The following is a 16,668-nucleotide window of genomic DNA, read 5'->3' as shown; positions in this document are numbered from 1 at the left end:
ATAGAAAGATCACCAAAGATATTAGGATATAAAAGGAGCAATATTAATGGTGGAAATGATGGTTATATGGTTGAAATTAGTCAAAAGGGTTCGAAAGGAGTGACCATGCTTAGCTTGAGTCCAGAGGAATTATCAGCAATAATGAATTTATTGAAAGGATATTGATACTTCACAAACGTGTTAATTAAAAAATCAATAGAATTACAATGATCAATATGCTTTGTTATAATTTTTGATTGCAAATAAGTTCAATAAAGAAAGAGTTGATGCTTATTGTTTGATTATAAAGATGGCATTAGACTGAAAAGAAGAGCAATGAGAATCAATAGTTGTCAACTCTAAATAAGACAATATGAAAATCTATTATTAAAGTTAAAAAAAATTAATTTTGAGAGACACCACAACTAAAATATTTAAATGGAGAGTAAGAGTGAAGGTAGTGGTGATGGGGGTAGTCATTTATGTGATTTAGGTAAAGTTAAATTGTATTTTCATAACATATATTCTTGTAAATATAATATTTTTTTAAGTGGTCAAAAATATTTCTTATCGTGAGGATATTTTTAGTGATGCAGATAAAATTTTTTTATTATGAAAATAAATAAGAAACTTTCGCTCATTTGTTTGCTTTAAAAAATGATTGAACCAGGTCCACCATGTTATTTTTGGACCAGTTCAACTAAAACGCGACACGTCGCAGGGAGTAGGAAATCGCCTGTGAAAACTTGAAGCATTCGTGATTTCTGAAATTTTCTTTCTTCCCTGGGACAGGTGAGGGGGATGGGACAGCGATTTCCGTTTGGGGCAGCTGGTGCCCGCACTGTCGGCGGACGAGTCGACGATAGAAGATAAAGGAGAAATCCTCAAATGACTCCGAAGGTCCGATCATGTCGCTGGTGGCGGAAGGAGACTTGGAGGCGGCAGAGCGGGAGATCATGCGACGGGACTCGGTCTCCCCGACCGCCGAAAATTGGATGCTCTTCGATGGCAAAGACCACTCGAGTACTTCCTTTGATCCGCTGCTCTATCAAAGGCCCTATCATCATCGGTACTCCCCGCCATTCATCGTCGTCGTCATCGTCCTCCTCCTCCTCCTCGTGTTCCCCTCGGCGAACGCGATCCAGATCGGTGCCGCCCTTTCAGAAACGGCGTCACGTTGTGCAAGAGACAAAAAGAGGAGGAGGAGGAGGATAAACCCCATATTAGTCCCTCTAGTTTAGTCTGGTTCCACATTAATCCTTCTACTTTTAATTGCAGCAATCAAATCCCTTAGGTTCCCTTTTAATCCCAATTAAGTCCTTCCATTAGTCCTCGTATAAAGAGCTAACAAAAAATAAATAAAAATAATTATTTATAGCTGACATAGCAGTCTTTTGAAATAAAAAAAAATATGTTATGACATTCAAAAAAATTTTTGTTGTCATTTTTGTCCTATTAACTAAATAGAATGAGTTGCAACAATTTTATCCCATTTTCGAAGAAAGAATAAGCGAAATCGAGGATCAAAAAATAGAAGGAAATGACGAAGGAAAAGATAAATCATGATGATAATTGTTATTATGGAATGAGAGCTCATATTCACACATCTTGGACCAGTACAAATCTAAGAAGAAGATTTCTTAGATGTAACAGATACGGGGTTTGTCTCTCTATCTCACTCCCATATTTATTCTATTTGTTCTGTATATACTTGAATCAACTTTTATCTATTTATTCTGTACATGCTTAAATCAACTTTTATGAGCATATGTTTGAATTCTTGTGCGATCATATTTGTTCTGTAGATGAGCATATTTAGGATGAGGGATGGGACTTTAACGCGACGTTAGTAAAAAATTGAATCTTTTAAATGCAAGGCTCATATTTGAATTTTTGCTTTAAATTTTTTTCTTCTGATCTATAAAACATCAAGGCAAAACAAATTAATTTAAGGTCTATCCATAATAATATTGTAAGATTTTTCGATTATGCTACAGATGGTATATTCTTTATATGATTATTATCAGCAACACATAAGGACTAATTCTAATTATTTGTCAGCAACACTTTTCTAACCAATTCCACTAAAGGTGAAGAACTTGTACCAAAGATAGACATCATTGTCTAAGAACTGATTGCCATTAAACCATGGTTTGTAAGTAAAAAACAAAATATTCTATCATAAAGAATATAAATAAAAAAATAATAAATAATAGAGTGAATTTTGATGCATGCACCTTGCAACAGGACCATAAAATTCATATTGTCAAATAATTTTTTTTACCTCTATTTTTTTTCGAATATTTGTTGCAAAAGTTGCTGGTTTCGTTACTAATAGAGATATTTTTGGTTTGATGATTACATTTTTTTTTTTTTTTTTTTAATTTTTATGGGGGGGCCATGTATTGAGATATAAGCAATATCTTAGCATATTCTGTTAGCCTCCATCCATGGGGACTAACAAAAAGACTTAATTAAGACTAAAAGAAAACTTAAGGAATTTGGTTGCTACAATTAAAACTAGAGGGAGTAAAGTGAAATATAGGGTAAACTAGAGGGATTAATATGAGGTTTACCGCGCCCAAAATAAAAAAATTATCCCAAATTCCGCGATCGATTGAAGATTTCCACCGGCGATTTCTTATTCTCTGCGACGTGTTGAGCTGTTGTTGAGCTGGTCCAACATGACGTGGTGGACCTGGTTCAACCAATAATTTTTCCGTTCTTACAACCACAGTCAAGTGAAGTGTCGGTCTTCCACCCTTCCCCACTCCCCATTCTCACCTCCCTTTATATACACCTCCATATCCCTTCTTCCTTCCTCCTCCGCCTCCCTCTTTCACCAGCCCCTCTTCCTTTCTACCAGCCAGCGGGCGGGAGTTCTCGGGTCCCCGAGATCTCGCCGGAATTCTCCCCGTGATCGCCATAATCTGCTAGCATCTGGCGTTGATCTCGCCAGAACCATGGCTTCCGGCAGATACATGCCCTACTCCCCCTCCCCCTCCACCGCTCCCCAGTCCCCTCACATCTCCGGCATACGCTCCGCCACAAGCGCGTTCGTCGAGCAGGAGAAGTAGGCCTCTTCCCTCCTCCTAAAACCCCGAGTTTTGGTTTGGAACGAATAACCTCTAATCTTGTGCTTTCCTCTCATCTTTCTTGTTTTTCCAATTATTTTGCGAATAGATCCATGGAGTTGCGGATCTTTCTCGTTTCTTTAGTAGCAGTTGCTTGCTATTAAAAATTTGATCTTGTTGCGATCTACGCATGTTAATCGTGTTTTGAAATTTGACCGTCGGTGTTCTGGCTTTATTGCATTTGTTGATGCAAAGTGATCGCAGATCACGGGCGAAAATATTTGCAGCTCTTTCGTGCTCATTAGTCTTGCATCGCTGTTGTTTTCAGTTGCGTTTAACTGCGTTTTTCTGTATCTAATGGAAAATAGATGGTTTTGGTGAACTCCGTAAATTGGAAACACTTGGTTTGGGAGATGAATTTCCTGTTTTAAGTCTTTGAGATGGTTGATTAGCAAGATATGATTTTTATGGTTTCCTATGTGAGATTCCCTGGTTTGATGCTTTTCTTTTGCGAGATCTGTTACTTCTTATTGAAATGAATGCTGGCATAGATGGCTTCTTTGTATTGATATTTTCTTTCTCTTTTTAATATATTTTCAAGGATCTACCTCTGACCTTGTGAGCAATGTTTGAGTTATGTGCTCTATCAATCAGGATCCTTAGTCTGGGAGCTGAATTCCTTGTGTGTCAGGACTTTGGAACGGTTTATTAGCAGGATTTAATTTTTATTTTTTTCTTGTCTGAGATTCGCTAGTTTTATGCTTTTCTTTTATAAGATTGACACTTCTGATTGAAATGAACTTTGGTTGGATGGCTTCTTTTTCTAATGTGCTTGTGAAGGATCTAAATTTTGGGGCATTTGTGAGCATTTTGAGTTTTGAATTCCTTGGCATACATTTATTAAATAATTTTATATTTGCGATCCCCTCTGCTTCTATTGATTATGGTGAGATCTGTGAGTTATTGTTTCAAGCTGCTAAAGGGAAATATTTTTAAGTTCTATTTTCATATACAATGACAACTTCTTGTGTAGTTGTGTCAAGCATCATGAAGAAGGCTTTCAATTATGATGCCACGAGTCACTTTACGTGGCAGAAGAAAAATAGAAACTGATAAAGATGCCCCATTTTTGTGCATGCATTTTTATTATTCTTATAATAACTAAATAAAGATAGATCCAAGGAATCAAATATCGGTGTGGGCTGGTCTATACTAGCCATACCAATGTGTGTCGGTCCGTATTGGTTGTACTGGATCATATCGATATGATACCTGTATCCATACAAGGGGCTTAAAAGTACCACATTGACACGTGGTGTTTCACATCCAATTTGTCATTGCGACACATAGAGGTATTGTACTAGTCTGTATCATACTAATAAGGTACTGATGTGGGTACCAATACTAGTGCTTTAATCCTTAGATATATCTAAGGCCAGAGCATCTATTGAAGAGACAATTTGAATTTAATTTAATTTTTTTCTGGGTGCTTATTAGTCTTGCATGAGTGCTTTTTTCTTCATTTACCGTCAATTGTATGTACATATTTTAGCTATCTAATAGAATGATAGATGATAAAATGGAGTTATAGACATCAATTGTATGTGCATATTTTACTGTCAGTTGTTATTATTAATATTGATATCATTGTCAAAAATATTACTATCTTTATTATTGTTTTATTGTGCTGAGTGTATTTTATTAGTTAAAACATACTAACAATATATTGCGTCTGCATATGCAGCCCACATATTGCACTAGTGCTATGCGATCCCTTGATCAGTCACATGTCACAGCCACTTTAAACTATTGCATGTAATATCTAGAGAGATGTAAAACTATAAAGCATCTGCAAAAGATTTCTTTTATTAGCTTCAAAAAATATTTCCTCAAAGAAAGAAACTTTTTTTTTTTTTTTCAAAATTTCATTTTGTTCACATTGTTGAGCATATAAATTCTTTGTTTACTTCAAATTTTGAATATTCTCTTTATTTACTATTTGATGAAGCAAGGACAGCTTGGTGTTACTTAAAAGTTGAAATCTGAAATATGAAAAAACTATAAAATACAATATTGTTGTGAGACATTTTTCATTTAATAATTACATTTGCTCTAGGATTGGACAACCTTTCTTTCATCATTAAAGAACTATCAATGATCTTAAGGAACCTATTGGTTATTTGATCAATCATATGGAGAAATGTTTTATTGCAGAACTATCAATTCATTCCCATATTTGTGATGTATTGTGTTACCTGGACACCTGCATCTGACTTCAAAAATCCATATCCAACATGTATTCAAGTTGGATATGTGTTTGACACTTGGATACTTATGAATACTTATGAATATCTATGATTGTCACCTTTAAAGATTGGTAAAAAGTTAAACTCTTCCAACAATGAGTTTGATCCTCTCCGTATTCATTATTTTTAGTGATTGACCAAGAATTTTAGTATTGAAATAACTTTGCAGATGTTGTTTTGAATGAGAAATATGTATATTGAAAGAACTTAACAAACAATATCTTAATATTTATTTTTAATATTAAACAAACAATATAAAATGTACAAGTATTTATGGTTAAGTTAAAATTAAAATTTATCCTATGTATCCTTGTATCTCCTTTTTCCTTGTTGTTGAGTCAGATGCTTGGATATGCATCCAAATCCGATTCTCATATCCATGTCCATGCAACATTGGTCATGTGATGTTGTAGAAGGACTCTCGATGGTACTGCTAGGTTATAAAAGGAGTGACAATGATGTTTGGAATCAAAGGGTTATGGGGGCAATTTTGGCAGAGGGTCCTAAAGTAGTAGTTATTCTTAGTGTGAGTCCAGAAGAGTTGATAGAAAGATGCTTTTTAAAAGAATGACAACACTTTATGTAGGTGTTAAATGATGGTACTTAGGGTTCAATTGAGGGATGGAGATCTATGTGTGTTAAAATTTCATGTGGCAGAATCTAAATGGAAAGAACCAATGTTCATTATTGATTACTAAAATGGGAGAGACAACAGTAATGGGTAAATCTTGGCTCTAAACATGGCAGTTGAAGAAACCCTATAATAATAAAGGAAAAAAAAACAGATTTTGGAGAGATATGACATCCTAAATGGGGAGGAAGAGGGATGTAGTTGCTGATGATGACATTGGACCATGGGAGATATAAGGGGGTTCAATGGTTAGAACATGGTGATCTCTGAATCAGCTGTGACAATAGAAGAAACAAACACCATTGAGATGGGTGAAGATGAATGCATGGATAAGAATGAAAACATATGCAATTCATCTGTATCTGTGAAACCAGCCAGTTATTCTCATTCTGAATAGTTTTGGTGAAATTCAAATTTTCTTTAGACAAATATGTTCCTCTAAATTTGAGGAATCTTTTCGTTGCATAATCAAAGTTCAATTCTTCTTTTTCCCTCATATGAGCAAATTTAATTTCATGATTAATAAATTTGTCCACTGTTTGCATGAGAAAATTCCGGTATTCCATTTCCCCTTTTCTTTATAGCATAAAAAAGTTAATGGTGAAATTCACTGTTTTCCTTCTCTTGTTCTAACCTTCCTGTGTAACTAGCTCCATCCCCCTTTCCCTTTCCTTTCGTCTCTCCATTTCAACAGCCTTTGGCCCCATTTCAACAGCCTCTCCACACAAGGAGCTCTTAGGGCACTGGGATTTTGCTGGAATTCTCCCCATAAGCACCACAATCAGCCAGAATTTGGAATTGCTCTTGCTGGAATCATGTCTTCCAGAAGGCACATCGCCATTCCCTGTCCCCAGCCACTGTGCCCCATTGCCCTCTTACCTCTGGCATGCTCTGTGCCAACATCATGCTTATTTGGCAGGAGATTGGCTGTTCCATTCTCCCAAAACCCCACGTTTTGCTAAATATAAAAAGCTTTGTTCTTCTATTTTTCTCCTTTAATTAGAAATAGCAATCTTCATTGTATCTTAATTAGCAATTTCTTGCTGTAAGGTCTTGTTATTAAGTTTGAACCATGTTCCTGTCTACATATCCTAGTACAGTTCAGAAGATTTGGATGTCAGGGATCAGGGGTATGTTTTTATTTCATTGTTAATGCAAAGAGGTTGCAGATTATGGGAAAAATTTGACAATTTTTTCATGCTTAGTAGGCTTACATCATGTTTTCCTTCAAGTTCCTTTAATTGAGTATCGCCTATATGTAGAAATTTTAGTTGTCCACTAGATGGTTCTGGAGTTTTTTTTCCCTCTAATTAGAATACTTGGTCTTTTGGAGGTGAATTTGTGCTTCGAGGCTTTTGAATAGTTTATTAGAAACATTTAATTTGTATGCTTTCTTGTTGAGATTCTCTAATTGATGCTGTTCCTTTACAATACTGAATACTTTTGGTGGGAACTACTTTTGGCCTAGATAGTTTTTTCTTTCTGGGATCCAAGTCTTTTGATATTGTTAGCTTGTTTGCATAATTTAACTCTCTTGTAAAGCGTGCTTAAATGGGGTAGGTAAATTTCTTCACAGGTATCTAGCAGAGTTGCTCGCAGAGCGTCAGAAGCTTAGCCCTTTTACGTCAGTACTGACCCACTGCTATCGATTGCTGAACCAGGGTGTGTTTTCAAACAATATATTTTTTTCAACATTTTGGCAAGATCTATTAAAATGAATTGTTTTGGTATTCGCAACTCATGACTCTTGCATTTTCTTTTTCTGATGCCATGTCCTCCCACAGCTTCCCTAGTCCGACTTAATAAACTGAATTTTTCTCCCATCATTGTTCTTGTTGTGTGGAAATATGGACATGTTTCAAGCATAAAGTACATTGTGTTCTATAATCTGAAAATTGTAAAGGTTCAATTGCAGTTCAAAGAATGATAGCATGGCCGATCTGTTCTCCTTATTAGATGGTGCTTTCTTGTTTCTAATTGTATGAGTGATTGTCTCTGTAGAATGTGGCAGAGGGATCACATATTCAACTAATATATATGAATGAAAAAGGCAAATAATTGAAGTATCTTGAATGCACTCAAGAGTTTATGTTTCATAAATTAGATTAATATTTCTTAGTTGAGAAAGGAGTTGCTTAGAGGCTCTAGTGCTGTGAAGAAATCAGATATAGAGGTGTTATTTGCATAAAAGATATATAGATTGTTTTGGGCAGATAATGTCCTTATAAGGCACTGTATGAACATTTTTTGCCTTGTCGATGGTTGCAAGTAAGGTGGTTCATGTGGTGAAATTTCTTGTTTATCCTGAGGCCCATCTTGGCATGTGATCTTGCATATGACAAAGAATGAAATATTTGTTGGATTCATGCTTGTAGCTGAGCCTGTTGCAAAGGAACTGGATACCTGACACTTTGAGATTATCAGTCATACCCAGCATATACTTAAACAGAAAGAAGTTAAGGTGTTTGCCCCGGTCACTTTGCAACATTAAATGTTCATAAAGAATTACCTGTGTCAATAGAACTACGGTATGCGATATATGCTATTTTGTGATTTCTTGTTAATGCAATGACCATGAGGAACTTTAACGCATATGAAGATGTTAGGAATGGTGCATCCAGAGTTTGGGTCCTGTGCCTATTGTGTACTGTGTGATGATTTGTAAACAGCTCTCTTAATCTTGAAAATGGAGGCCCTGTCAAAACTTCTATACTGCCACATTCTGTTGCGAAATTTTGGCAGTTTGTCTCCTTGCTATGGATAATCCTAGAAATGGGTAATGCTGATAATAATGAATCAGGTAGTTCTATGGCTATGAACATGATTTTGGGTCTCTTGGAGTCTTAAGGTCGGACATTGGTTGGGTGAAGGAAAACCAAGCCATCGATAAAGGGGTGAATCTAAAATAGAAGGCCCTAAGGGGTTCAGTGATTTTATAGTGCTAGATATAAGGAAGACAGTTTGATGAAGAAGGGATGTAAAGTACATGGAGCTCAGCCATCAAGCACTATGTGGGAAACGATGATCAAGAAGGCTACAAATGGGCAAACCAAAGTCATGATGTTCAAATTTTAGATGGACTCATCAAATGTTCATTCAATAATCTTGAAAATCTGAAATAGGCGAGGGATGCTCAAAAACCATAAAAAAATTCTGACATAATTAAAAAACTATCAAGAGTTTGTGTGAAAGATTTAAGAACAAGAATAGGTGAAATGGAATCTTTGACAAAAAAATGCAACAACCTAGCAATATAGCCAGGAATGTGTACCTTAGGATGCATAATTAACTAAAACATGAAATATTTAGAAATGTATGCTTGACTGCATATAAATTGTGTACCTTTCTTTTCTTCTAGTTGTATATATCTTCAAATAAGTTGCAAGGAGTAAGTTTGGTCTGACTCCATGGAAATCATGAATCACTAATATAGCTAGAACCATTTCCCTTCACATATCTGAAAATTTGGACTATATCATTATAATTACAAATTATATGTTATAACATGTATATGGTAGGCCAAAACCAAAATTCGGATGATTTGAATCATGTATTAATGGATGCATCTTTATGGACCAACAACCAAGAATACAGAATTTATGCTCCAAGCATCATTTCCCTGAAATCAGAATAAGATAGCTTCAGAACTAAGGGGGCCTGTGCTGGTTTCATGTCCAAATAAGGCAGCAAACCTAGTACATTCTTTAGAGAACTAAAGAAATAGAAATTTAGAGCTTCATCAAATAATGGCCTACAATTGGATTCTGCAGTGTTTTCGAGGTTGGTGGTAAGGGCCTTGGAAGCATTGAAGAATCATGATATCAACAGATGGTTTTTAAGTACTGACCCTCACTAGCTGGTATGGCGTATACTGGCATTGATATAGGGCTCCATATGCCCCTGTACTAGCACCTAGTACAAGTGTTATGCTGACTTCAATAATGTACCATGTGTTGGTACGGCAATGGCCGTAGTAATAGGTGGTGCTTGGCGACCCAAGTGGGTCACTATGGTGATTTTAGATCATTAGTGATCCTTATCCTAGAGTAATTTGATCCTTGATGATCTAAGATCAACATGTTTGGTATGTTATATTCTAGTGATTAAAGATCTTCGGTTATCCATGAGTAACCTATTTGGTGTGCTATGGGAATCCGAGATCACTTACCATGTAATAATAGCAAAAATACCCATGATATATTCCATATCTTTTGCAACTACTAAACTGAATTCTTAAATAAATCATAGGAAAATACAAATGAATGGTTAGTGGTAGATCGATGCAAGTTATATGTAGAATTATTTAGACAGATGAGTTATAATTTTGACAACAAAATTATTAATCCTATAAAAATATATTAATTATTATCATAGTATTAATTAATAATTTCATTTATAATATATTATCATTTTATGTTGATATTTATTTTGATTAGAAAAATAAGGCGAATGGAAGTAATTTATTAAATATTGCATAACATAAATATAAAGTACAATAATGCATTTCTACTATAATTATAAAAATGAATAATAATATAATTAATAATATAATATATATCACGAATACTATATATATAATATCAATATAATAAAAAATATTTAATATTGATATAAAATATTAATGGTATATTGATATATCAATTTTTCTTATTGGATTGTGGGGTACTTTTGTCCTTGAATTTCAGCACAAGATCGCTACTCATGGTGATCTTCAAAACTGGTCCTCAAGGATGGGTTTAAGACCATTGAGTTGGGTAGAAATTTAGGAGTCGGGTGATTTGGTATCACTGCTATGTAGGATTACTGTGGTGCAACCAAACACAGTGTCCGATTACCTCCATCCACATCATCCTTGATCTTAGAGTCATCACCCCATAACAAATGCCCTCATAAGGTATTGATATGGGCTTTATGCTAGAACTTAAAAACATTGAGCGGGAGCAAGCATTGATTAGGTTGCAAATATGCAATATACTATTCTTTTGGGCAATAGCCTGTTATAAATGATTGCCATGGGAACATCATCTTCTTTTGTATAATATGTCAGTGCTAGCATCATAAAATTACAATATGTAAGATATCAATATAAATATATACATTAGTATCACTAATAACGCATTGTTGTGCTATAGTAATATGCTATTTTTGTGGGCAGTAATGAGGCTGAGGGTGAGCCTTGGCGCCACAATATGATTTCTCCATAGTGACCTGGAGGTCACGGGTTCAAAACCACCTCGTTGTATGCAGGGGTAAGGCTACATTACATCTGATCTTTCCTAGACTCCGCAATGGCGAGAGCCTAGTACACTGCCTCCCCTTATGGGCAATAGCCTGATATAAACAATTGCCGTAGGAATATTTTCCTCTCTCATATAATATGTGAATGCTGGCATTGTCAAATTATTACATGTATGAAAATAATGCAAAAAAGCATGCAAAAAAGCATACATCAATATCTCTATCAATGCATTATTCTGCTATATTAATATTTTGTAACTATCAAGCTCTCCAACTTAATTTGATAAAGGTGTATCTTCAACAATGCATTATTCTGCTATACTGATATTCTGTAACTATCAAGATCCCAAACTTAGTTTAATAAAGTTTCCTGCAAAAGATTATAAAAGGCTGTTTTACCCGATTTTCTCCATTAGGTCTTCTTGATAACATTTTATGTTTAAAGAATACTCTTATATAACAGCACGTCAGTAATCCATCTGGTAAAACTAAGGATTAACATTGCTAACATGCAAGTGCTATTGCTCCAGTATGAGCACACCATGTTCAACTGCAACTTTCGAGATGCAGATTCCGAAGCACTAAAAGACTGCATGTGATTCATATGAGATGTGGTGGCGAGGTTATCTTATGGTGGAAGGAATTGGGAACTTTTGTTTTGTTGGATGTTACTGGGCTTAATTGGCAATAGCAAAAAACTGAATTTCGTACTTTTATAGCCGCTTCAGGTATTGGGATTTTTTTTAATCTAGTTGTTTTAGAAAACTCAGGAGGATTTTATAATGTTAATTTTTTTTACTTATTATTATCACAGTTGCTATATCTAGATTTTTGTCATCTAATTGAGAAGTCACGCGATGTTCAAAATCACGTCACCCTCAAGTGAAAAACATAAAAATTCACTGTCAGATTTTTTTTTTATATAAAATTAATAGGCTTGTAACTTCTGCAGAGTGCAAATTGGTGCTTTTGGTCCTAAATGTGTTTTCAAAGTTTTTTTCTTTTGCCATTTTCATTTACTCTTAGACAGTGCCTTGTCGTTATATTAGGATAATGAATGTTTTTCTAAGTCATAGCATACATAGCATAAGGTTTGTATGCATTGGCAAATATCTAGTTCACATATATATGTCGGATTGTTTTATTATGCAATGGGATTGAACAGTCTTAGTTGTGCTACTCTTTTTTGTAATTTAAGGAACAGTTTTAATATTAGTTAATATAGTGCATTATTTCCCATGCAGCAATTAAAGCCCTTCCATTTTTTAAGAATGGTATTACATATTTCTATATACATGATATTTCCTTATCTAGCAACCTATTGGATCTTCAACAAGCGAAATCTGAGTTTTCATCACTTTAGTTTTTTTTTTTCTTTTTTTTTTCTTTTTCCAAAATTGTAATTACTATATATTTGGACTGATGTAGTACTGATTTCTGGGCACCAATTCAATTAACCCATGCCTGTCCATTTACTGCTAACTAATTTCTTAACAAAAGCTAACTGGTACATCTTATGCCTGGAATTAAATTTGTGGAGCAGAAATTTTGCGTGTAACCACACTGTTGGGGAATGCCTCTCTTTTAGATCAAACTGGGCTTGAACATGGTAGCCCGCTGACCACTGGAGGACTGTTTTCAAATGGAGGAGCAGCCGATATGAATGGGTGGGCATCACCATTTCAACCAGAAGTACGGATACTAACCGTTAACATAACTCTTTTTTGCATCTAATTTACTGCTCACCAGAAGCGTTTCTGACATAATTTCTTGCAATTCATGCTAACCTGAATTAACTGTCTTGATTGAGCGGTTGCATTCTTGACTTAGCATTTACAGTTTGCTGACTTATATTAACTATCTTTTTTTGAGCATCTGTTCCTTGATATAGGTTCTTACATTCATTTGAAGTTGAAAGTAATTCTTGTAATGTATCAAAAAAAAAAAAAAAAAGAAGTAATAGTTCTAAGCATGATCCTATGGAATAGAATATTATTTCTCTTACTGGTTTTGTAACACAAACATTTAGAACCAGTGAGTCTGTTGACCTGGTGTTAAGCATATTTATCCTTCACCCCTTTTCTTCTGTTACATTCTCTAACTTATATTATGGCTTCGTGCTGCCTGTCAGAACTGTATCCCTAAATGTTAGGTTTGGTTGGCCATGAAGTGCAGCAGCGTATGTAGTTACTTTCTGAACTACAGTAGTAGGATCAAGTTTTGTTATCTTAGTATTGGGATAGCCAATTGCTTCTCTTTATAGCCTGAATTTTTGATAACTATGTAGTGGCTATTTTTGGTCTTCATTCCTAGTCCTTTTGCAAGGTGAACCTGAGCCTTACCATATGTTTTCTAGAAGTAGAATGCATCTGAGCCTTTCTTTCTTATGCACCAGAATTAATATGCTTTGCGAATATGAGCTTTTCTGTCATCTTCTTCTCACGTGATTTTGAGCTGCAACTGTCTTTTTAACCTTAATAATGTATAGTTATGTTTGTACATGCATATCCGATACTTGCACTCAATCTTGTAGAAGCCAAACATATGAAAGACACATCCTGATATGGATATATACTTCTTTTAAATCTATTTGTTGTTCTTCATATTATTTTATGTAACAACACCTTTACTAAATTGCAGAGGTTAGGATTGTTACAGCCTTCATCAGCACATGGCTGGCTTGGACCACAAGGCAGCTCCTCAGGTCTCATTGTCAAAAAAACTATCAGGGTTGATATTCCTGTGGACAAATACCCAAATGTATGCAAGAATCTTTCCTTTCCTCTTTAATCTTTATTACGTTTGACCGCATTCATGAATTCTTTTAAGTTGTTCCACAGTACAACTTTGTTGGGCGGCTCCTTGGTCCTCGAGGAAACTCTCTCAAGCGAGTGGAAGCAAGTACTGAATGTCGCGTCCTAATTAGAGGTCGGGGCAGCATCAAAGATCCTGCACGGGTAAGAAGTATGCTTTGATTATTATTGATTCTACATCCAGGCATCCCTATTAATCTCAGTGTGCATTTACCTATGTAAAACAACCATAATTAGATACCAAAGGAAGTTGATGCAAACAAACAAGCAGAAATTAAAATGTCCATTTATGATTTTGAAGATCTAAGCAAATCAGCTAAATTCAACTAGAAATTATATTACATTCCTGAAAAGTTATGTGAATGCCATATAGCAAATCTATAAATCCTGAAAAGTTAATGTGAATGCCATATGGCAAATCTATAAATTGGACTTGGAAATATGATGCCATGTCTAGCAATTTTGTTATTTTCTAAATTAGTGTTCATAATTGGGGAAGTGTTTGAGTTCTAAGATGCTTCTGAAGTGAAATTTTTGGCTGCCATATCTAATAGAGAAACAGATGGTTGGTTAGTGCATTTGCAACAATCTGATTTGATCATGCAGCATCAATTCACATTTATAATAGGAGACACTAAACATTTATTACTGGATCACTCCTAGCTATAGGTTGTTTCTCTTTTTCTTACACACTCGTTGACATTGTTCCTTGTGAGCATATAGTTGTGAACAAAAAGATGCTAAAAAAATTTAGAGCTTGTTGATCTACATGTGAGGTTAGGATAACAATACCGTTCCCAACATCTATATATGCTGATGCTATATAATAAAAGAAAAACATTTTTTTTTAAAAGTTTTGTTCTTGTATTTTTGTCCATACCTACAATTTGAGGTTATTAGATGGTGAGAGTTTTTTTAGTTAGCCTACCGGTAGAGCTATAAAAAGCTCGGCATTTTGATGATGGTTTATTATGAAAAACAGATCATTCATTTGTTTGATAGTTTGTGACATGTGGACTTCAGGAGATCCTAGTTTAATGATATTGCTATGATACAAAAAATTCAACCCACCCCTTTTTCTGATCTGCTCATATATGACTTCAGTATAATGAAGAGTTTTGTATCTTTACTAGTAACAATGATAAGAGTTTTTACAAGTGAATGGAGCAAACAGCAATATGTAATTGAATTGGATACCCTTGAAATGACTTTGATTTATTCACCCTCAAAACACTCTTTGCTTGACAAGTTTTTCATGTGTCTTATCCTTGATATAAGAGGTCTTGTTCTCCCCTACTCTTTTTGGCACAACCCGTTCTTATATATTGCTAAATGCAGGAGGAAATGATGAGAGGAAAATCAGGGTATGAACATCTGAATGAACCCCTTCACATACTAATAGAAGCAGAGTTGCCGGTTGAAATTGTTGATGCTCGCTTGATGCAAGCTCGTGGCATTCTTGAAGACCTCCTGAAGCCTGTGGTATTGCTTCCTTTCCCTGCATCCAAAAACTAATTCTCATTTTCCTCATCCAACTAGTTTTTAGCTACCAGAAATTCCATCATGATCTTGTTTGTCACACAACCCTCTGTTTTTTCCACAGGATGAATCCCTAGATTTCTTCAAGAAGCAGCAGCTTAGAGAGCTTGCCATGCTCAACGGGACACTCCGTGAAGAAGGTGCACACACATCACCTTCTGTCTCCCCCTTCCACAACAGCCTCAGCATGAAGAGGGCCAAGACGAGGGGTTAGATCGAGTGAGATTGCCTTCTTGCTGGCCCTTTCTCTGTGGGCCCTCTGTTACTGCCCTGTTACAGCCATATCTCCATTAAAGGTTGCCTTGTCAAATCCATGCTCTCGTATACTAATCTGTGCAATGGGGTGAAGGCACGCTCTTACTCGGGTTCTGTCTTAAAGTGCATGTCCCTGCTAATGGGGGAGGTTTGATGGATATGGGATACAGACAGCAAACCATTTTGGGTTGTGGAATCTGCCTATGTTTGTACCGTACTAAGTGAAGAACAGAAATCTGTCCTTGTGATCGTAATAGAGTTATATATGCTTGTGTTTTTTTTACAGTTTTGATACCATCATAGGTGTTGTATAGAAATAATCAGTGAGTTTGTGTATAAAGCTGTGAGACAGTAGTCCGTAGTCACCCAAAGCAGGTCTGGGTAATTGAGCGTCCTCAATATTTAGTGGTCCAAATCTCATTTATGTTAGCGGTTTCCTGGTGCATGTATCTCTGAATGCAGCTTATTAAAGGTCATAGATTGTCTGTTTAGGAAAACAATCTCATTGGATGTTGCTTTTGCCGTTAATGTCTGATAGAAACATGAGTGGAACAGCGTTGAAGTCACCTGATATGTTGATTGATGCGCATTTCTTTACGCAGAATTCTGCATAGCCGTTCCATGTGTTTGGAGGGTATGTACCTTAATCTGCGGTGGCATTGTTTATGGTAGGACTGAAGCACATAAAAGCACACAATGGGACTGAAACTAAGAAATCAAATGACCAAGGCAATGGAGCTCAGGAATATTCAAACTGCATCCAGAACTGCGAATTTGCTATATTCTTTGACTCCTTAGCGAGGGACCCCCTTATGGTGATCATCATTTGACAA

General features: G+C 35.6%; 1 protein-coding gene across 2 annotated transcripts; it reads left to right on the top strand.

The window, feature by feature from the left end:
- Positions 1 to 2,781: 2,781 nt before the first annotated feature.
- Positions 2,782 to 16,401, top strand: LOC105050618 (KH domain-containing protein At5g56140). Of its 2 annotated transcripts, none has more exons than XM_073261876.1 (7): positions 2,782 to 3,052; positions 7,567 to 7,652; positions 12,817 to 12,920; positions 13,869 to 13,988; positions 14,069 to 14,185; positions 15,380 to 15,523; positions 15,645 to 16,401. In XM_073261876.1, the coding sequence occupies exons 1-7, from the start codon at positions 2,943 to 2,945 to the stop codon at positions 15,792 to 15,794; spliced, it is 831 nt and encodes a 276-aa protein (XP_073117977.1). In that variant the 5' UTR covers positions 2,782 to 2,942; the 3' UTR covers positions 15,795 to 16,401. The 2 variants fall into 2 exon arrangements, with proteins under 2 accessions (XP_073117977.1, XP_010929006.1); XM_010930704.3 differs by having other exon boundaries at positions 2,783 to 3,052; positions 12,772 to 12,920.
- The last annotated feature ends 267 nt before the right edge of the window (positions 16,402 to 16,668 follow it).

The sequence above is a fragment of the Elaeis guineensis genome, chromosome 8, assembly GCF_000442705.2.
Source record: "Elaeis guineensis isolate ETL-2024a chromosome 8, EG11, whole genome shotgun sequence".
Taxonomy (NCBI): domain Eukaryota; kingdom Viridiplantae; phylum Streptophyta; class Magnoliopsida; order Arecales; family Arecaceae; genus Elaeis; species Elaeis guineensis.
Note: the sequence above shows the minus strand (reverse complement) of the source record. Positions and strands in the feature narration are given on the sequence as shown.